The following is a 22,112-nucleotide window of genomic DNA, read 5'->3' as shown; positions in this document are numbered from 1 at the left end:
ACAGCGCTGCCTACCCCAGGAGCCCAAGCACAAGACTGTGTAAGAAAAGCGCTTTGGGCAGGGGGCGGGGCAGCAGGCCCTGTCTAAATATCCGAGAACCAGGTTCTTCTGGACCTCATGTATCACCTTTGGGATGCTCTGCTGCTAGTTACAGGAAAGTACTTGCTGCTGATAATTATACTTTGTCATCTTCACAGGAGTGAAGAAATCTAAAAACAGAAGGGGGTGGGGGTTCTAGAAAACAACACCTCTGAAATGTGAGTGGATTACATGCATGTGTGCCCTGACCGACAGCAATCAGGCCTCAGAGAAAAGGCAGCAGTAGATCCAGGCTACGAGGCTCTTGTAAAAAGGTATCTGTTCGGATTTTTAATACAAAATGACTCAAACACAGAAAGAAAAATATACAAGCCAGTGACTCAATTTAAAATAAATCAGCAAACAAATCCAACCAGCAAATTTCAACTGACATTCCCTGTCTCCAACCTAGATTAAAAAACAGGAAACCTCAAACCAATGTTTGTCCCTCTGAAGAAATCTTATTTTTTAAAGAGAAGAAACCAATCCCTGAAATCTGGCAGGTGGTACCAGAGGCCACAGTTGTTCTGGTAAATGGGTACAAGTGGCTGCTGGAATATGGCCACCTCCTCAGCTGCCGGCTAATGCTGGTCATCCGAAGGCAGGTCAGCCCGGACACCATCTGACCCTGGCCAATGATGCAGTCCGAGCCTCAGGTCACACAGCCTGGGAGCTTCCATTCCACGTCTTCACTGAATCTCACCCATATACAGCCTCTTGTCACTGGATGCTGACAGGACTGAGGGAAAAGAACAAGACGTAAGACCATGAAGGCTTGGGGATACTTGGGGCTCAAGTGTCCTGTGCCAGGAGACAGTTGTGACAAAGAACAACTGGATTTAGCTTGGCTTCTCCTCCTACACAGCACACACAGGACACTGCAGCCTGGCTTTCGATTCCAGTCCCCTTGAATCTGTGAGGACTGCTGTGCCAGGGAAACACAACCAGACTCAAATCCTGATGCTCTTGCAAGTCAAACCCAGAAAAAGATCTTCCTTGTCTATGTCCATCCCAGACCCCCCACCTCCACAGGGGGGTGTATGTCTATTTAGGCCTAGGGCCATCACAGACAAGGTTCCTGAAACAGTTTCTTTATTCTGCCCAGGCTGATCTAGAACTTGCTATGTAGATGGGTTAGCTTCAAACCTCCAGTGATCCACCCAGAGCTGAGATTACAAGTGCCCATCCCACCTCGTCAGTGTGCCTCTGTTTCTTACAGAAAGCCCCAGGGAACACTAGCAGATTTTTTTTTTTAAATGGTTTTTTGAAACAGGGTTTCTCTGTACCCTTGGCTGTTCTGGACTCACTTTGTAGACCAGGCTGGCTTCTAACTCATATTGATCCTCCTGCCTCTGCCTCCCGAGTGCTGGGATTAAAGGAGTGCGCCGACCACGCCCAGGCCAGATTTTTTTTTCTCTAAATTTAAGGCACATTACTTGGCTTAGCTAGCTAATCAAATTTATTATAATTTTAATCTAAATATTCACAAGTCATTCTTGTCTACAGTCCCTGTCACTCCAAGAGACCAAGGCATGGAGAAAACCTGACCAGAGGATTCAGTCTAGGCAGGCTCTTCTCAGGTGAGGACTGGATGCAACCCCACAGTAATTCCAAGACTGACCTGTAGATGGCAGCAACCTTCCTGAGAAGCATGTGCCCACTCTAGGCTCATTCTTTCTTTTTTCTTTTCTTTCTTTCTTTCTTTTTTTTTTTTTTAAGATTTATTTATTAATAAATATACAGTTCTCTACCTGCAGGACAGAAGAGGGCATTAGATCACATTATAGATGGTTGTGAGCCACCATGTGGTTGCTGGGAATTGAACTCAGGACCTCTGGAAGAGCAGGCAGTGCTCTTAACCTCTGAGCCATCTCTCCAGCCCCTTTAGGCTCATTCTTAAAGCCCCACTTAGATCCAGAGTAAACTTTCCACAATAAACTGCCTCATACTGACTCTCCTGAGATCCCTTCCTGTGCTGAGTGCTGGGTTCACACCTGAAGAGTCCAGTATTTGGGAGGTTGAGGCAGGAGGATCACTTCAAGTGTGAGAGCAGCATGGAACAGGTAGTGAGCACCAGCCAAACAGAGGTTAACATAGTAAGACACCAGCCGAAGGAAAAGGACTTTCAGTTTTGCCTGGCAGTGGTGGCGCACGCCTTTAATCACAGCACTCTGGAGGCAGAGGCAGGTGGACCTCTGAGAGGAGGCCAGCCTGGCCAATGAGTTCAAGGACAGCCAGGGATACATAGAGAAACCCTGTTGCAAAAATCAAAACAAAACAAAACAAAAAAACAAAAACAAACAAACAAAAAACCAAAAACAAAACAAAACAAAACAAAAAAACCCAAAAGGACTTGCAGCTTCATCTGAGTGTTCACGGAAAAAGCAGCCCCTAGGTTGCTATGGCACTGGTGTCTGCTTTATGTTGACAATTGCCCCACCCCCCACAAACCACTGAAAAACCAAAAATCCCACACCAAAACACCCTCAAAACCCAAGTGTTAGCACTGGAGTCACATAACGGACTCCTAAGACCCCAGGGAGAGCTTGGAGCAGTCAGGGCAGATGTGGACTTACTGATGGGCTCGTCCGGGTGGAAAGCTACTTCATTGATGGAGCCAGCATGACCAGGCAGCTTATAAAGGATCCTTCTGCTTGTGGTGTCCCACACGTACACAAACCTACAAGGTGCCAAAACAAACAAGTGCGGTTCCTTAGAAGAGGGCTAGGGGAGTGTTTGTTTACTGAAGTATGCTCTGGGGTTTAGAAACTAGGACTATATCAGGAGAGTATCTGGTGGCTTAAAACCAACAAAACTGAGAAGGCATGATGGCGTGTACCTGTAATCCCAGCACTCAGGAGGCAGAAGCAGGTGGATCTCTTTGAGTTTGAGGCTGAGGCCAGCCTGGTCTACAAATTGAGTCCAGGACAGCTTAGGCTACACAGAGAAGCCCAGTCTCAAAAGCAAACAAAACAAAATCAATCAATCAAACAAAAACCCCACCTCAACAAAATTTATACAGCCCGTGATTTTGTTATTTACAGAATTTAGAAAATTCTGAAAGTACAGAGATCATAGCTGCACTGGGATGGGGTACGCCAAGAGCATTGTGGGTTTGAGACCAGCCTGGGATAAACTGTGAGATGTTCTAACCCCTCTAAACAATAAACAAAGGTTGATTAATTAGATCCTTATGCTCTTAGTCTCCAGAGCAACCAGATAAAAGATCTGGAGTAGTTGGGTATAAACTTAGCACTTGGCAGGAGCAGGTTGAAAGATAAGGATTTCAAAGCCATCCTTGGCTACACATTGTTTTTTTTTTTTTTTTTTTTTTTTAAGTTTTTCGAGACAGGGTTTCTCTGTGTAGCCTTGGCTGTCCTAGACTCACTTTGTAGACCAGGCTGTCCTCGAACTCAGAGATCCACCTCTGCCTCTGCCTCCTGAGTGCTGGGATTAAAGGCGTGCACCACCACACCCAGCTACACAGTGAATCTGAGCCACCCTGGGCTACATGAGACCCTGTTTCCCAAACTAAATGGTTCTACACAAGAGGCAGAGCCCCAGCTACCTCTACCTCTTAGCTGGTGCTCATGCCCTCTGTGGTACCCTCTTCCACCACGCACAAACCATTGTCCCTCACCAGCCCCACCAAGGGCAGAGTGGAGACCAACAGTGCTAGAGTCGGAAAAGCTGGGGCAAGCTCCAGGGCAGTGGGTCCCTGGCTGAGCAACCAACCAGACAACTCTGTTCTTTTGTTATAATAATAATGAAAAAAAGATTTTTATAGCTTTTTAAGAAAAGTAAGAATATGTGTAAAGTGCTTGGGACATAGACTAGGCTGCTGTTGTTATTATGAGTATATGCGTTATAAAGCCAGACCCCTACAAAGTCAGCAGGCTCGCCTGAGTCCTCTTGGCCCTGCCAGCCAGTGTCCTTAACAGGGCTATGGAGGGTTAAAGTGCACGTAAGACCGTGATCTGTGAGTAGGAAGGGGACATCTGCCAGATGCAGGCTCGGCTGCAAAGCTGCAAAGAGCTGGATATTACCTCTCAAGTACAGAAGCCAGAAGAAACCCAGATCTCCAAGGGTTTACTTCAAGGCCTCACTCCACAGCTGCCAATAACATGCTAAATTTAGAGGGGTTCCTTGTCCTCTCCACACTTGGGCATGTTGTCACCATTTGGTAGGAAGCAGGCTGCTTACGTAACAGAGCTGCTTGCTGACTTTAAGCTGTTAGGGTGGCCTGTGCAGAGGAGACAGGCTTGCTTTCTGACTAAGCCGTGCATCCTCTTGTAAGGAGTGGTATGGGGGGGGGGAGGGGATGAGAGGACATTATAACAGGAAGTATGAGCTGGGCACACTGGTGCACACTTTTAATCCTAGCATTTTGGGAGGAAGAGAGAGGCAGGCAGAACCCTCTGAGTTCAAGGCCAGCTTGGTCTGCATAGCAAGTTTGACAACCAAGACTACATAGTGAAACTCTGTCTCTTGTTTTAGCCTCCTGAGTGCTGGGTTATAGGCAGGTACCATGCCTGGCTTGTTGGTCTATTTAAGTTTTTGTCTGTCTGTCTGTTTGTTTTTTGTCTTTTGTGTAGCCCTGGCTGTCCTGGAGTCTCTTTGTAGACCAGGCTGGGCTTGAACTCACAGCGATCTGCCTGCCTTTGCCTCCCTGAGTGCTGAGATTACAGGTGTGCACCACCACGGCCCGCTATTATGCTTGAAAATGTTTAAGTCCTTCCAAGTTTAATGCCAGGAAAACTGGAGAAGTATTAAGGGTATTTGGGGAAATTGGATACCTAGGGGAAACAGGGCTAAAATGATGGTTGAGTCTCTGGTTTAGAAAGCAACCCTGAGGAATCTAAGAGATTTTCCATTATTGAGAAACTAAAAAACAAAACAAAACAAAACAAAACAAAAAACTAACCCCCTCCCAATGGGCAAAGAGACATCTTATCAATGCTGTTATTCTTTTTTTTTTTTTTTTTTTTTGGTTTTTCGAGGCAGGGTTTCTCTGTGTAGCCTTGGCCATCCTGGACTCACTTTGTAGACCAGGCTGGCCTCGAACTCACAGCGATCCGCCTGCCTCTGCCTCCCAAGTGCTGGGATTAAAGGCGTGCGCCACCACGCCCGGCAATGCTGTTATTCTTATATATAAGTCAGAGGCAGCACAGATGGCAGTCCCTTGCTCATCCTAGCTTTATGTCTGGCTTGGTGGCCAAAGCTGTTTCATGCCTAAGACACATTAAAAAAAAAAAGACAAAAAGCAGGGTGTGGTGGTGCACGCCTTTAATCCCAGTACTCAGGGAGGCAGAGGCAGGAGGATCACTCTGAGTTTGAGGCCAGCCTGGTCTATAGAGTGAGTTCCAGGACAGCCAGAGCCTTGTCTTGAAAAAACAAAAAAGACAAAGTTTCCAAGCATGTCTGCAAAGGGAACCCTGAGATGTGCTGAAAGCTAGGAGCTAGGGAAGAGCCCCACCTCCAGGCCTCTACCACTGAACCTCAGGGGTCCTCTGACCTGCGCACTCAGAATCCCTACTCCATCTGATTTCCCCTCAAGTACACACTACCTGACACCAAACCCGACAGTATCTGATAGGAGAACTCACTCCTGTGTCTCATTCACAACATAAGGCACTGAACCAATCTGAGCTCACACCTAAGAAAGCCGTGGTCTATGGCTTGGCAGAGATAGAAGACACCCAGCCTACTTCACTCAGCAACACTGGCACTTCTCACGGCTTGGAATCATCTTACTAGCTTCTATGACCAGATGTTGGGATGATACAAGGGTGGAATTTTTTTTTAAAAGATTTTATTTATTATTATGTATGCAGTGCTCTATCTGCATGTACCCCGCATGCCAGAAGAGGGCATCAGATCACATTATAAATGGTTGTAAGCCACCATGTGGTTCCTGGGAATTGAACTCAGGATCTTTGGAAGAGCAGGCGGCGCTCTTATTCACTGAGCCATCTCTCCAGGCCCACAAGAGTGGAATTTGATTGTCATCTCTGACAATTGAATTCATTCTTGGAATAGTTAGCAAATACTCACAATTCAAGGACCAACTAGCAGTACACTGGGTTTAACGAGAATATCAAGACAACCCAACTGCTCAGAGTAATTCACGGGTGTACCAATGTTTGTCTAGACATAAGATGGGGAAATACTAATAAAAGTTAGATGTATGATGTGAAAAGCAATATATTTTGTTAAAGAGACAGAGAGAGAGACACACAGACAGACCGACAGATGCAGGTAAAATTCACAGATAATAGCAGAACAGTTACTGGGAAGATACAGTCTGGAGAGCAGAGAGGGAGACATGTCATTCTCTACCTTATTCCCAGAAACGTTACCTGTCCGCTGAGCCAGCTGCTATCTTGCTTCCATCAGGTGACCAAGAACATCTCAGGAGGTTCTGTAATAACAGGAACCCCCTGTTCAGTTAATGTGGCAAACTCCTATTGCTGTGCTAGGAGCAGACTGACATTACATTTCCTACTAGACTTTGAGTAGCTCCCAGAATGACCATCAGCTATCATCTTCCTGCTCAAAACAGCATGCTTTGTAACTTTACTTGTCTTTCTTTAAATGTTTATTTATCTAATTTTTCAATTATTTATTTTGTTTTTTTGAGACAGGTTTTCTCTGTTTAATGCCCCGGCTGTCCTGGAACTCACTCTGTTGACCAGGCTGGCCTCAAACTCAGAGACCCGCCTGCCTCTGCCTCCTGAGTGCTGGGATGAAGGCGTTCAGCACCACTGTCCAGCTTATTTTAATATTCTAAGTGTACTGCTTTAGGTGTTTTGTCTCAAGCATGTTTGGGCACATGATGTGTGCCTGGTGACTGAGGAAACCAGAAGAGGGCATCACATTCCCTGGTTCTGGAGTTAGACAACTGTCAGGTGCCCTGTGGTTGCCAGGAACCAGAGCCTGGTCTTTTGTAAGAGCAACCAGAGCTATTAACTGCTGAGACATTGTCCAGACTGCTTTGTAATCTTATACTACATGAAAACCAGATGCAGAAATCCTAAATCTCCAGTTATTAAGAACAGACCTGGCAGCTGGGGGTGGTGGCCAGGGGTGGTCTACAAAGCGAGTCCAGGACAGCCAAGGCTATGCAGGAAAACCCTGTTTTGGAAAAGAGAGAGAGAGAGGGAGAGGCAGGCGGGGGAGGGGGTGGGAGAGAAAAAAAAGAACAGACCAGGCAACAAAAATTTGTTCTGCTTTAAATGAAGGTTCCCTTAGCTCTATTTATCTTTAAATTTTATTTACTTATTTATTTATTATGTATACAATGTACTGTCTGCATGTATACCCACCCACCAGAAGAGGGCACCAGATCTTATTATAGATGGTTGTGAGCCATGTGGTTACTGGGAATTGAACTCAGGACCTCTGGAAGAGCAGACAGTGCTCTTAGCCTCTAGCCCTAACTCCATTTATCTTGATCCTCATTAAAATACTTAAGCTGTTTATCCTGAAGGAAACAAAACAAAACAAACACAACAGAAATAAGACTTATTGCTGGGCGTGGTGGCACATGCCTTTGATCCCAACACTTGGGAGGCAGAGGCAGGAGGATTGCTGTGAGTTCAAGGCCAGCTTAGTCTACAAATAGAGTCCAGGACAGCCAGGGCAACATAGAGAAACCCTGTCTTGAAAAAAAAAAACTAAGTAAGGAAAATAAATAAAAAGAAGTAAGACTTATTTATAAGGTAAAGCAACCTCAGTAAACACACAGGAGGAAACCAGTGACCTCTTTTACCAAACTATGACAGAAAAGGAGCTGATCTGGACACCTGAGGGTTAGAGAAAATTCTGCTGGCTTTGGGCCAACATGATACAAAGGGAATGGCTGTGAATCCAGGGTCCCATCAACTGGTATCTGGGTAGCAGCAATGGGTGCCTGGGCCACAGACAGGGACTTACAAGGTTGAGATTCCCAAGGAATAAATAAAAGGCCAGGAATGCCCTGTACTGAAGTCAGCAGTCCTTTGAGTGAGGATGGGACCCATGTGACTGACATGTCCAATAGGCTGTACTAGTTTTCCTTCTGCAAGAAGAGCTGTGAGACCAGCATGTGGGCACATTCCTGTAACCTAAGCACATGGGGGCTGAGGCAGGACAGAGGCTGCTCTGATGAGGGAAGGTTACCAGACTTCACTCATTCTTAGTGTTAGTGGGTCAACAACTCTCTGTCCTTAGCATCACGTTAATTGTTTCTTCAGATCAAATGCACAGCAAAACCAACTCCCTCGGAAGGAACCACTCACCTTTTCAAAGTTGTGCACATTTCCTTGAAATATCTTCACACATCTCTCTTTGGGAGCAAATGGCCGGACATCCCAGACGCGCACTACAAAGCAAATCCAAACCAGTCAAGCAACACACACAACTAGGAGTCAGCAGCATGCAGTAAAAAAATCTTGTCTCCAACACGACTTGATGCCAACTGCCAAAGCCTTTTCACTCTTCTAGTGAGAATAAACTACACTACAGCTGGGGCCAGTGCGGCCGTCCTTGTCATTAAGTAAGGGCACAGAGCAGGGGAGCTAAGGGAAGTAGGAAGGAGAGATGAAAAACAGTTGGGGATTTCCAACAGAATAGAGTTAGATCTCTCTGTCAGCCTGACACACGCACACACTCACATGCACATCATCCAAAATAAAAAAACATTTTCCAAATGATTTCTCTGTCAATTTAGAGTCATATCCAGCAACACTTCAATATGACAGTTTTTTTTTTCTAATGATTTATTTATTTATTATATGTGCCTGCATGCCAGAAGAGGGTACTAGATCTCAGTATATATGGTTGTGAGCCACCATGTGGTTGCTGGGAATTGAACTCAGGACCTTTGGAAGAACAGCCAGTGCTCTTAACCTCTGAGCCATCTCTCCAGCCCCAACAGTTTTTTTTTAATTAAAAAAAAATTTTTGAGCCGGGCATGGTGGAGATGCCTTTAACCTCAGCACTCGGGAGGCAGAGGCAAGTGGATCTCTGTGAGTTCGAGACCAGCCTGGTGTACAAAGCGAGTCCAGGACAGCTAAGGCTATACATGGAAACTCTGTCTCGAAAAACAAAACAAACAAAACAAATAAAAAATCTTGGAGGCTGAAGCGATGGTTCAGTGGTCAAGAGCACTTGTTGCTCTTGCAGAGAAGACCTGGGTCCAGCTCCCAGCAACTTTCCACCTGTAATTCCAGTTCCAGGAGATCCAATGGCCCCTTCTGACCTCTGAGGGCACCAGGCATGTACACAGAACACATACATACATGTAGACAAACATTCATATATATTAAATAAAAATTTAAAAATATTTTTAGGTATATAATGTGAGTGCATGCTTGAGTGTACATTCGTGTGTGTAGATATCAGAGGCTTTCTTCTTTCTCAGTTGTGCGCGCTCCCTCCCTTCCTCCCTCCAGGGTCGCATATTGTAGCCCTTCCTGGCCCAGAACTCTCTGTCAGAGGTTCCTAACCTGTGGGTCTTGACCCCCTTGACGAACCTCTATCTCCAAGAATATTTATATACAACTCATAACAGTACCAAATTACAGCGATGATGTAGCAATGAAAGTAATTCTATGACTGGGGCTCACCACAACCCTATATTAAAGGGTTGCAGCATTAGGAAGGTTAAAACTCATTGTTGTATGTAGATCAATCAGGCTAGCCTTGAACTCACAGATCTTCCCCTGCCTCTACTTCCCAAGAGCAGAAATTTAAGGTGTGAACCACCATTCTAAGCTTCTACTTTTATTTTTTGAAACAGGGTCCACTGAACCTTAAACTCACCAATTTGCTAGACTGGCTGGCCAGTGACCTCTAGGGGCCTCCTTGTAGGCCAGGGCTGGGGTTACAGATGTCTGGGATTTACACAGGTGCCGGGAATTGAACTCATCTCATGTTTGAACAGCAGGCAAGGTATCTACTCAGCTATCTCCCCAGCCTCCACATAACAATCTAAATGCCACTGACTGCTGTGATCACACATCCGTAAAACCCAACGTACCCTTTCCTTTTGATGGGCACTTTGACAGTCTAAACAGTCTAAACTTGAACAAAGCAAGAAACCACCACAATGAGAATTAGGACACATGTGTCCCCATCTTCAGCACACATCCCAGTTGATGGGATTTAATCCAGGGCCTCACACACACCAAGTGAGTGTTCTACGTACATTCTTGCCTCAGAAGACATGAACTCTGAATCTCACTCTGTTATGTATGTAAAAATATGAGTAATGTCAGGTAAAGCGAGACTGGCTTGGCTTCCTGCTCTGCAAAATTAAAAAAAAAAACAAAGAAAGCACCAGGTTTTTTTTGTTTTTGTTTTTGTTTTTATACAGTCTCATGTAGCTCAGGGCAACGCTGACTATGTAGCTGAGGTTAACTTTGAACTTTAAAAAAAAAAAAAAAAAAGCCTATTTCAAGGATAACCATAACAAATACGGAAACTTCGTGTTCCTTACTTTCAGAATGCTAGGCTGGCCAATGGTAAATCCTCTGAGCTTAGGACACACATATAATCAGCCACTGTAAGCAGCAGTTAGAGCCATTATAATCAAGGTCAGCTACACATCACAGTCTGCTACTATATGAGAATACAAGCAGGAAGAAAGATGCATAGGTATCCAGGAAACATTTGCTGAGCATCTGTGGCATGTTAAGCACCAATTTTGTTACAAAATGTCAGCAAGTTGTGTTTTAGTTCCCACAAGCTTATGAGTTGGTACACCAAGGACATTCCAAACTCATTACTGCCCATTTTACTAAAGTAAACCCACCCTCCCACTCTGTAACTCAAAAACAAGCAAAGAGAAAGGGTCAGAGAATGGGCTTGTAAGTCCAGAATGCTGAGATGTTTTCCTGAGGACTCCCATAACAGTGCTACTGGGAGGGAAGACAGCTGCCAGAAAAGAGCACAGAAAAGAGCCAGAAAAACGCCTCAAATGGACCACAAACGGCCAAGCATCTCATTCAGCTAATGAGGCAGTCTCTTGTATCCTGTTTGGATCCACAGCATTGCAGAGATGAAAGGTAAAATGTAGCCCTCTACGACTTTACCTATGTAGGAATGCCTGAGTCACAGAGGAACACTGTGGGCACAACAGCTCAGATTATACAAGAGACTTAGGACTACAGTCCTGGAGTCTAGATCACCTCATGCAAATGGTCTAGCACCCTTTACCCCTTGCACTTCATTTCCTCTGATGCACATTTCCCTCCAGTTCTTCTATGTGGCTGGAGAGAGAGAGAGAGCACAGGGCTGCATGTGTTTGAGGCAAGTAGTCTACCACTGCTAACTCCCCAGACCTCTGAGAAAATATTTTTAGGGGCTAGAGAGATGGCTCAGCAGTTAAGAGCACTGACTGCTCTTCCAAAGGACCCGGGATCAATTCCCAGCACCATATGGCAGCTCCTAACTGTCTGAAAGTCCACCCTCACATACACATAGGCAAAACACCAATGCATATAAAATAAAATTGAAAAAAAAAAATTTTAAAAATGTACTTATTTAGTGTGTGCACGTGTGAGAGAGAGAAAAAACACGAGTGAGTGAGGACGCACACATGCCACGGAATGTATATGAAGGTCAGAGGACAGTCTGTGGAGCCGACTTTCTCCTTCTATCACGGGAGCCCCTAGATCTAATGCAAGTAGTCACATCTGATGACAGGTAGCTTAACTAGCTGAGTCACACCACCACCTCCCCCAGGACATCATACTAAGTGCTCTGCCTGTTTTTACAGTCAACAGACACCAGCCCCAGAACAGTGTTGTTCTCCAAGGTTACCTGTGTTGTCCATTGCATTGGACAAGAGATAAGATCCTTCAGAACTTAAACTCAAGCCAGTTACAGAGTCTGCATGGCCTCTCATGGTGTAGGTTAACTTGTTTTGACGCAGGTCCCAAACCTGGAAAAACACAAAACTAATTTTCAAATGGAAAAATTACAAAGAAAGGCCAGGTGTGCTGGTGCACACCTTTAATCCCTGCACTCAGAAGGCAGAGGCAGGAGGATCTCTGTGGTTGTGAGGCCAGCCTGGTCTACATAGTGAGTTCTAGAACCACCAGGACTATGCAGACATTGTTCCAGAAAACAAAAGAATAGCAGAGAAGCTTAGGACATGATGGCTCATGACTTTAATCCCACTATTTGGGTGGCAGAGACAGGCATATCTCTGTGAGTTCAAGGCCAGCCTAGTCTACAATAGTCAGTACCAGGACAAACAGTGCTACATAGAGAGACCTTGCCTTAAAAACACAACAAGCCAGGCATGGTGGTGCACGCCTTTAATCCCAGCACTCAGGAGGCAGAGGCAGGCGGATCGCTGTGAGTTCGAGGCCAGCCTGGTCTACAAAGTGAGTCCAGGATGGCCAAGGCTACACAGAGAAACCCTGTCTTGAAAAACCAAACACACACACACACACACACACACACACACACACACACAAACCACAACACAACAACAAACAGGCTGGATCTGGGTTTGGTTTCCAGCACCCATATGGTGGTTCACATCCATCTGTAACTCTCATTCCAGGAAGATCCAGTGCCCTCTTTGGAAGTTCTCCAGCACTTGGCACATATGTGGTACGCGCACACACACACACACACACACACACACACACACACACACGCACGCACGCACGCGCATATATGCACACACATATATGTATACATACATACACACACATACATATATACCTTGTCTACAGAGTGAGTTCCAGGACAGTAAGAGCTACACAGAGAAATTCTTTCTCAAAAAACCTAAAAGAAACAATATTTAAAACTGTAAAAAAATGAGAAAAAAAAAATCAGATGCCAGGCTTAGTGGTATATGTCTAATTGTAGCAATCAGGAGACAGATAAACAAGGATTTTAAATTTGAGGCCAGCTTGAACAACACAGAGTTCTGGATTACTTGGTTATGAGACCCATCTAAAAAACCAAAAACAATCACCCAAAACAAAACCCAAAAAACAAACAAAAAACAACAAAACCCAAAACCCAAGTGCTGAATTCCAGCACTTGGTGGAAAGGTTTTTTTTTTTGTCAGGATAGCCCTGGCTATCCTGGACTTATTTGTAGACCAGAACTCACAGCAATCTGTCTGCCTCTGCCTCCCTGAGCACTAGGATTACATGTGTGTGGCACCACATCCACCTGAGGCAGGAGGATCAGGAGTCAAAGATACTCTTAGCTATAAAGTGCATTTGAGGCGAGGGTTTCAAAACAAAAAACAAACAAACAAAAAGATAATAATAATAATAATAATAATAATAATAATAATAATAATAATAATAAAATAAAATAAATAAAAACATATAAATAAAAGAACACAAGGTAGGCCCAGTGGTGGATTTAGGAATGTCATTTAAGAGGCAGAGGCAGGACTACTGCAAGCTCCAGGACAATCAGGGACACACAGAGAAACTGACTGAACACAAAACAAAATGAAAACAAAGTCCAACATTATATAAAGTAAACATAAAATTAAAAAACACTATGTAAGGAGCCAGGTGTGGTGGCGCACACCTTTAATCCCAGTACTTGGGAGGCAGAGGCAGGAGGATCTCTGTGAGTTCGAGGCCAGCCTGATCTACAAAGGGAGTCTAGGGCAGCCAAGGCTACACAGAGAAACCCTGCCTTGAAAAAGCAAAAAATAAAAGAACACTCGGTAAGGTTTTTTAAAAATCTTATATCACACACAACACATATATAGAAGAAATACACACATACATATACGTGCATACATACGTTAAAAAAAAGAGAGAATGGAAAGCATATTTATGCAAAGAACCCATTAGAGCCGCTTCTTGAAGACAGACACAGGATATGTAGGCGTTCTGTCCTTTGCTGTTTTTCATCACCGAGGCTCAAGTCCAGGGCTTTGTGAGTCACCAGTGAATTACATCTCCAGCCTCAACAATGTCTACATGTCTCTTGTCTGTCTCTCTTTTGTATTTTTTGTGGGGCTAGAGATTGAACCCAGGGCTTCAGGCTCAGTAGGCAAGTGCTCTTCCATTCTGAAAGATTATAAATAAGAATACTTTGCATATGCCTGGTACATGGCAGGCTCTAAATATTACTGAGCAGTTCCTAAGAATAACTCTAGAGGCAAAATATAAAAAAATATTTATATAATAGGCGATTAAGCAAATATGTAAAAAGAAACATTAACAGCAATGGAAATAACCTGGATGTCACTTGGAAAAAGATTAGCAATTTTGTGAAGGTCATTGGTATTATGAAAGACTCCATTCAATGCTGCCATGTAATTTTTCTGAATAAATAAGATGTCTGGGGGGCTGAAGAGATGTCTCAGTGGTTAATAGCACTGTCTCCTCTTCCAAAGGACTCTTCAATTCCCAGTACCCACATGGCAGCTCACAACTGTCTTTAGCTCCAGTTCCAGGTGATCTGACACTTTCACACCGCTGCACATAAAATATAATAATAATAATAATAATAATAATAATAATAATAATAATAATAATAATAATAGGACAAAGCTGGAGGCCTGGCATTCTCTGACTTAAAAAAGGATGTTTGACATCTCCTAAAGCAAGGCACTTTCTTTTCTTCAAAAAGGAATTAATGAACCCATGTACCGAAGTGAAAATCTGGGGGGCTGGAGAGATGGCTCAGAGGTTAAGAGCACTGTCTGCTCTTCCAAAGGTCCTGAGTTCAGTTCCCAGCAACCACATGGTAGCTCATAACCATCTATAATGAGATGTGGTGCCCTCCTCTGGTGTACAGGTATACATGCAGGCAGAACACTATATATGTAATAAATAAAAAATTCTTGGTTTATTGGCTCAGTGGTTAAGAGCACTTGTTGCTCCAGAGTATCCAATGAATAGCACCCTTGGTCATTTTCCAGGACACACAACATGTTAACACAGCTACATGTTAACTTAGCTCTAAGGAATGAGATACCCTCTCCTGCCTCCTAAGGGATGTGTACTCATACACACTCATAAACATATGCTGATATGCACACACACACACACACACACACACACACACACACACACACCCCTTATAAAAACCCACCTTGAATGTTTAAATATATGCCTACAATGTGAGCATCTAGAAGGTGAAGATAGGAGGATGGCACGTTTGAGAACCTGCCTCCCAAATAAAGCAAAACAAGCTGGGTGTGGTGGTGCACGCCTTTAATTTCAGCATCAGGAAGCAGGCAGCGACTATCAGTGAATTCAAGGCCAGACCTACTATCTCAAAACCAAAAGACTTAGCTTAGAAAGATGAAGACTGCATGGCTATGTGAATCGGGACACTTTCCAAAAACACAGGAAGGATATTTTAGAATACAGAGCTAAATTTAACTGCAGCATTCATGGGACTCTATTTATATAATCCTCATATTTGAGATAAGTTCAAATTTCAAAGCCAAACTGGTTTATACCAACATTCAGTGGCTAGGACTTACTCTCTGCAGAGAACCTGCCCTGAGGGAAGGTGTGAGCCACCGCCCTCTGAGAAGGCGCAGAAAGCTCCAACACAGGACAAGGTGGGCCCCTGGACTCCCTGCACCATGGCTCACAGAGGGCAGCAGCAGCACCCATGCTCTTGTAGTAAGATGACGGCATTAACACAAGGCTGTTCTTCTGTCTGTCTATTCCCGTGGTGAAGACAGGAGAAGCAAATCCTCATAGCTTACTAGGAAGAACCTTGCTCTCCCAAAGCTACACACCATCTGCTTCATAAGGAACTACAGAACAATGGTTGTTACCAATGGTTGATAAACATTAGCGGTGGGAACTGGCACAAAGAGCGACACTGGAGACATTTTGGGGATGGAAACTGCCCTACACTCTGATTATTTACAGTTTATTCTTATTTTATGTGCATTCGTGTTTTGCCTACATGTACACCTCAGTGAGGATGTAGGAGCCCCCAGAACTGGAGTTAAAGACAGTAGAGAGCTGGCATGTAGGTGCTGGGTACTGACCTGGGTCTTTTGGAAGAGCAGCCAGTACTCTTAACCACTGAGCCATCTTTCTAGCCCAACTCTGACTATTTATTTACCAGTTTTTTGTTTTGTTTTTAAGATAAGTTCTCATTATGTTGCCCAGGGTATTCTCAAGCTTGTGATCCTCCTGCCCCAGCCCTCTTATGCTGGGTTTATAGAGATTAGAGATGTGAACCACCATACCAGTTCACTTTTGATAGTCATAGGAAATCCATGTGAGCATTAACATTAAAAAAAATTATTTAATATGTATACAGTGTTTTTGCCTGCATGTACTCCTGCTCACTTAAAGAGGGCACCAGATCTTATTATAGAGGTTGTGAGCCACCATGTGGTTGCTAGGAATTGAAGTTATGACCTTTGGAAGACAGTGCTCTTAACCTCTGAGCCATCTCTCTAGCCCCCAGCATTAACATTTTTTGGGGGATGGATTTTAGGTTTTTCAAGACAGGGTCTCTCTGTGTAGCCCTGGCTGTCCTAGACTCGCTTTGTAGACCACGCTGGCCTCGAACTCACAGCGATCCATCTGCCTCTGCTTCCCGAGTGCTGGGATTAAAAGCGTGCGCCACTACACCTGGCTCAACATTTTTATAAGTATATACCAAAGTAGCATATTTACTTTGTTCACATTTAGTTGTTTATTTAAAGAGGCAGTGCACATGCACGACTCTTAAGTGGTGTGCGTATGCAGAGGTGAGAGGACAACTACAGGCATCTGCTCTCTCCTCTCACCACATGGCTTCCAGGGGTTGCACTCAGGTTGCCAGTTAGGGTATGAGGAACACAAGGCAGCTGGGCACACTGTGCCTGCATTAGGAAGCAGAAAACAATGAATACTTGTGCTCAGCTAGCTTTCTTCTTTTTATGCAAGGAACCGAACCTCCACATTTAGTGTGATCTCAATACCTCAACCACACTAATTAAGACACTCCCTCCCTCACAAGCATCCTCCTGTCATGGCCCAATACTAACCATCACAGGTAACCCTGCAAAGAACTGCGGCTATGGACGCACAGTAGCAGAGGTAGGCCATCAGAGATAACCAGGGGACAAGGGACTGAAGAATCAAAGGGAAGGAAGAAATTAAAATAGTACAGAAAGCTCTTCAGGGGCGTTTTATAAATATGAGGATGACTGTGAATAAAACTCTGGGTTCTGTCTGTCTGTCTACACTTCATGGACTGGAGACAATGTTATCGTCACCATCATCATCATCATCATCATCACAATCAATGTTCTATGGTTGTGAAGGACAACCCACAGGATGACAGCAAGAGGTTTAGGAGGACCTCTGATTTTGTGCCCACCTCCCAAATTCTGGGATTACAAGCATGCCTCACCACCCTGGAAATCAAGTTCAGGGCTCCATTCTACCCTCTGAACTGCATCTCCAGCCACCTGTATTTTTTCCCTCACCATTCCGTTATGGCTAAGTCTCTAATAGGAGGGGCAGGAAGATCACCCTTAGCTATACAGAGAGCTTGACTCAGGCCAACCGCTAGGGCTACACAAGGCGTGTGCGCCTGCAAGCGTGTGCGCCTGCAAGCGTGTGCATGTGAACGAAGGAAATCAGGAGGCTGATGGCATGACAAAGAAAAAAAGGTTGAAGCCCTTTCCCCATTTATAGGACCACTGTTAGACAAAAGTAAGGACAGTTCATCTAGTAAAAGCAAAGGAGAGAGGGAAAGGGAAGTAATAGCTTCTAAGCAGGGCCACAACAGGACCTTGAGTATGACCTAACTAACACATAGCAGATGGAAAGATAAAGTCTCTGAACACCTCAAAGACACCAAGTAGAGATGTAGAGGCATCAAGTGTAGCTCCAGAACTGCTAGTCAACTGGCATTTGCTACATCTTGGACTACACTGAACCTCACAACCCTGAGAGACAGACACTGGGTCATCACCCTCTTAGCTGTTCGTGTGAGGAAACTGGAGCATAAAAGAGCTGAAGACCACACAGCAATCACAAAACTAGAAAATGCCGGGACTGGAGGTAGAATCCAAGTGCTGGACGCTCCATGGCCCTTCTCCAACATCTTTAAATTGTCTCTTCTTGGGCAAGTATAGAAATGTCCTTTCCATAGTGTCAGGAAGAACCGCATGGAGGGACAAGGACAGTCACAGACCAGTCACTGTCTCATTAGACCAGAGAGCTGAGTGATTTGCAGTGTCTTTTGTGGGCTGTGATGGCTCAGCAGGTAGTGCCACCTGCTGCCAAGCTGACAGCTTGAGGTCAACTCCTAGGACCCTGGTGACAGAAGAGAACTTCCTGCTAATTGTTCTCCACCTTCCACACACAGAAATGAGTGTAACAGGACGAACAGACCAACGTCTAGCTGGGAACGAAAACACTCTGTATTCTTTTTTCAAGATAGTATCTATGTAGCTCCAACTGTCCCGAACTCACTCTGTAGTAAGACCAGGTTGGCTTTGAACTCAGAGATCCACTTGCCTCTGCCTCCGAGTGTTGGGATTACAATACTCTGTATTTTTCACAGTTCCCCTCACACGTCATATTGACCACGCGACTCTTGGTAGCATTTATATGAACATTTATACATTTAAATGTAACCTTTGACTGAGGAAGTACTTAGAACAGGACAAAAAGAAATGTTCTTTTTTTATTTTTATTTTTTTTTGGTTTTTTGAGGCAGGGTTTCTCCGTGTAGCCCTGGCTGTCCTGGACTCACTTTGTAGACCAGGCTGGCCTCAAACTCACAGAGATCCACCTGCCTCTGCCTCCCGAGTGCTGGAATTAAAGGTGTGCGCCACCATGCTACGTTCTTTTTGGTTGGCATTAAGTATCAACCTCCTACAATCTCATCATTCTGAACAGCAAATATGATATAAGCAAACATACCTTGATATCATTGTCTATTCCACCAGAGATAATCTGATCACTTGTGTCATTGAAGGTTACAGCTAACACCTGGTATGTGTTCTGAAATGTCTGGATAGCTGCTTTCTTCCGGATGTCCCAAAGCTGAAGCAGAAAACAGGCACCATCAGTAACATCATTCTCAGGAGCAAGCACAGCACATGCCTCATTCAGCTTCCAATGGATGGGAAACGCCAGGCCTTGCTAATGCTTGGCAGTTCAGCTATTCCTGACCTGGAACAAAGTCCACCAAGCTACCTCCCTCCCACCCAAACTAGGAATTTGAGAGCAGCAAATTACTAAATAGCCAAGCTTGCCTACAAGGCCACATGCCTACTAAACTTTAAAATAACCAGAATCTGGGCTGGAGAGATGGCTCAGGGATTAAAAGCACTGGCTGCTCTGTAGAGGACCCAACTACATTTCCCAGCCAGTTCCAGAGAATCTGGCTCCCTCTTCTGGCCTCCACAGGCACCAGGCACAAAAGTGGTGCACAGACAGACATGTAGACAACACAACCTACAAACATACAATAAAATCTTTTTTTTTTTTTTTTTTTTTTTTTTTTTTGATTTTTCGAGACAGGGTTTCTCTGTGTAGCCTTGGCCATCCTGGACTCACTTTGTAGACCAGGCTGGCCTTGAACTCACAGCGATCCGCCTGCCTCTGCCTCCCGAGTGCTGGGATTAAAGGCGTGCGCCACCACGCCCGGCAACAATAAAATCTTAAAAAAAAAAATTTATTTATTTATTATGTATACAGTATTCTGCCTGCAAACCAGAAGAGGGCACCAAATCTGATTATAGATTGTTGTGAGCCACTATGTGGTTGCTGGGAATTGAACTCAGGACCTTTGGAAGAGCAGTTAGTGCTCTTAACCTCTGAGCCATCTCTCCAGCCCCCCAAAAATCTCTTAAAAAAAAATACTTATTATTTATTATATACACAATGTTCTGCCTGCATATATGTCTACACACCAGAACTCAATTTAGATGGTCATGAGCCACCATATGGTTGCTGGGAACTGAACTCAGGACCGCTGGAAGAGCAGCTAGTGTTCTTAACTGCTGAGCCATCTCTCCAGCCCTAAAAATAAATCTTAAAAAACAAAACAAAACTAGTATGTAAAATGTAAAGAGGACAGTTTGATGTTCAACTCAGTTTTTTTTTTTTCTTTTTTGTTTTTGTATTTTTCGAGACAGGGTCTCTCTGTGTAGCCTTGGCTGTCCTGGACTCACTTTGTAGACCAGGCTGGCCTCAAACCCACAGCAATCCGCTTGCCTCTGCCTCCCAAGTGCTGAGATTAAAGGCATGCACCACCATGCCTGGCATAAAGATTTATTGATTTATTTATTATTTATACAGTGCTCTGCCTGCATGTACACCTGCAGGCCAGAAGAGGGCACCAGATCACATTATCAATGGTTGTGAGCCACCATGTGATTGCTAGGAATTGAACTCAGGACCTCTGGAAGAGTAGTCAGTGCTCTTAGCCTCTGAGCCATCTCTGCAGCCCCCTTGTGTTTTGTTTTTTCTTTTTTTGTTTTTGTTTTTTTTTTTTTTTAAAGATTTATTTATATACAGTATGATCAGAACACATTATAGATGGTTGTGAGCCACCATGTGGTTGCTGGGAATTGAACTCAGGACCTCTGGAAGAGCAGTCAATGCTCTTAACCACTGAGCCATCTCTCCAGTCCTTTTTTTGGTTTTTTTAAGACAGGGTTTCTCTGTGTAATAGCCTCAGCTGTCCTGGACTCACTTTGTAGACCAGGCTGGCCTCGAACTCACAGCGATCTGTCCACCTTTGCCTCGGAAGTGCTGGGATTAAAAGGCGTCCACCACACCCGGCTCAGTTCAGTTTTTTTTTTTAATTAATTAATTTTATGTTTATGAATGCTCTATCTTCAAGAGGGCATCAGATCTCATTATAGACAGTTGTGAACCACCATGTGGTTGCTGAGAATTGAAATCAGGACTTCTGGAAGAGAAGCCAGTGTTCTTTTTTGCTTTTTGAAACCGGGTTTCTCTATGTAGCCTTGGCTGTCCTGGATTCACTATGTAGACCAGGCTGGCCTCCCAGCCACAGTGGTCCACCTCCCCCTGCCTCCCCTAGTGCTGGGATTAAAAGTTGGAGCCAGTGCTTTTAACCACTGAGCCATCTCTCTACCCCTCAGCTCAGTTTATAAACCTGCCATTCTAGGCCACTGCTTGACTTTGCAAGGTTGTGTCATTCATTGTCTTGATCTCACTACTGTCTCCAGTGCTTTGTTTATGAAACAAGATGCTCCTGAAGTGAGGGCCACTGTTTCTCACACAATGGAGGGCTGGGGGAATGAGCCATTTTAGGTCTCTCTCTTTCTGTTTCTCTAAAGAGAAGGTCTTGCTGCTGCACAGGGCCCCAGACTCCCGGTCTCAAGGATCCCTGCTGTCTCAGCCTCCCAAGTACCGGGTACTAAAGACACATGCCACAGCTTGGCTCAGATTCTTTTGCTAAAGTGTGTAAACAACGTGCACCTGTATTCCCAGCTTCTGCAGGGGCTCGGCCAAGAGTCTGAAGTTCTCTGGGCCACAGAGCAGCCTGTTTAAACACCTTTAATCCCAGCACTCAGGAGGCAGAGGCAGGTGGATTGCTGTGAACTCAAGGCCAGCCTGCTCTACAAAGCGAGTCCAGGACAGCCAAGGATACAACACAGAGAAGCCCTATCTCAGAAAAAACAACAACAACAAAAAGTGTTGAGAAGGAAATCTTTTGGTTATTCATACAGAACAAAGAAATGATGATGGAAAAGCAGCTGTTTGTCTTCTAATTGTCTTTGTCTAGGTCATGGTGGTGGCGGTTCAGGAGGCCAGCCTGGGCTACAGAGTGAGTTAAAGGATAGGGCTACACAGAGAAGTCCTATCTGGAAAAGAAACAGAAACCCAGAACAAAACCAAACAAAAAAACCAAGAAACAAAAAAGATTAGGAAAGTGATGAACTGCTTAAAGCCACACAATTCATAGCTGAGCCATGGATCAAATCCACACAGCCCACTGATTCCACGTAGCAATATATTCTATACAATTCTGTAGGGTATTATTTCAATTGGGAAAATTTTAAGTGTGCTTTGGAATATTAGTAGGACGACAAGATAGAGTTT

General features: G+C 44.4%; 1 protein-coding gene across 1 annotated transcript in view; it reads right to left on the bottom strand.

Annotated features, from left to right (window-relative positions):
* Window positions 1-247: 247 nt before the first annotated feature.
* Snrnp40 (small nuclear ribonucleoprotein U5 subunit 40) overlaps window positions 248-22,112 on the bottom strand; it is a 30,062-nt gene continuing 8,197 nt past the window's right edge. The window contains exons 5-10 of the mRNA XM_051171422.1: window positions 18,954-19,076; window positions 11,884-12,004; window positions 8,358-8,440; window positions 6,438-6,499; window positions 2,655-2,758; window positions 248-817 (exon numbers count right to left, since the gene is read on the bottom strand). Of these exons, the coding sequence (XP_051027379.1) occupies window positions 768-817; window positions 2,655-2,758; window positions 6,438-6,499; window positions 8,358-8,440; window positions 11,884-12,004; window positions 18,954-19,076 (543 nt within the window). The 3' untranslated portion in view covers window positions 248-767. The remainder of the gene's footprint in view (window positions 818-2,654; window positions 2,759-6,437; window positions 6,500-8,357; window positions 8,441-11,883; window positions 12,005-18,953; window positions 19,077-22,112) is intronic.

The sequence above is a fragment of the Acomys russatus genome, chromosome 29 (assembly GCF_903995435.1).
Source record: "Acomys russatus chromosome 29, mAcoRus1.1, whole genome shotgun sequence".
Lineage (NCBI taxonomy): Eukaryota > Metazoa > Chordata > Mammalia > Rodentia > Muridae > Acomys > Acomys russatus.
Note: the sequence above shows the minus strand (reverse complement) of the source record. Positions and strands in the feature narration are given on the sequence as shown.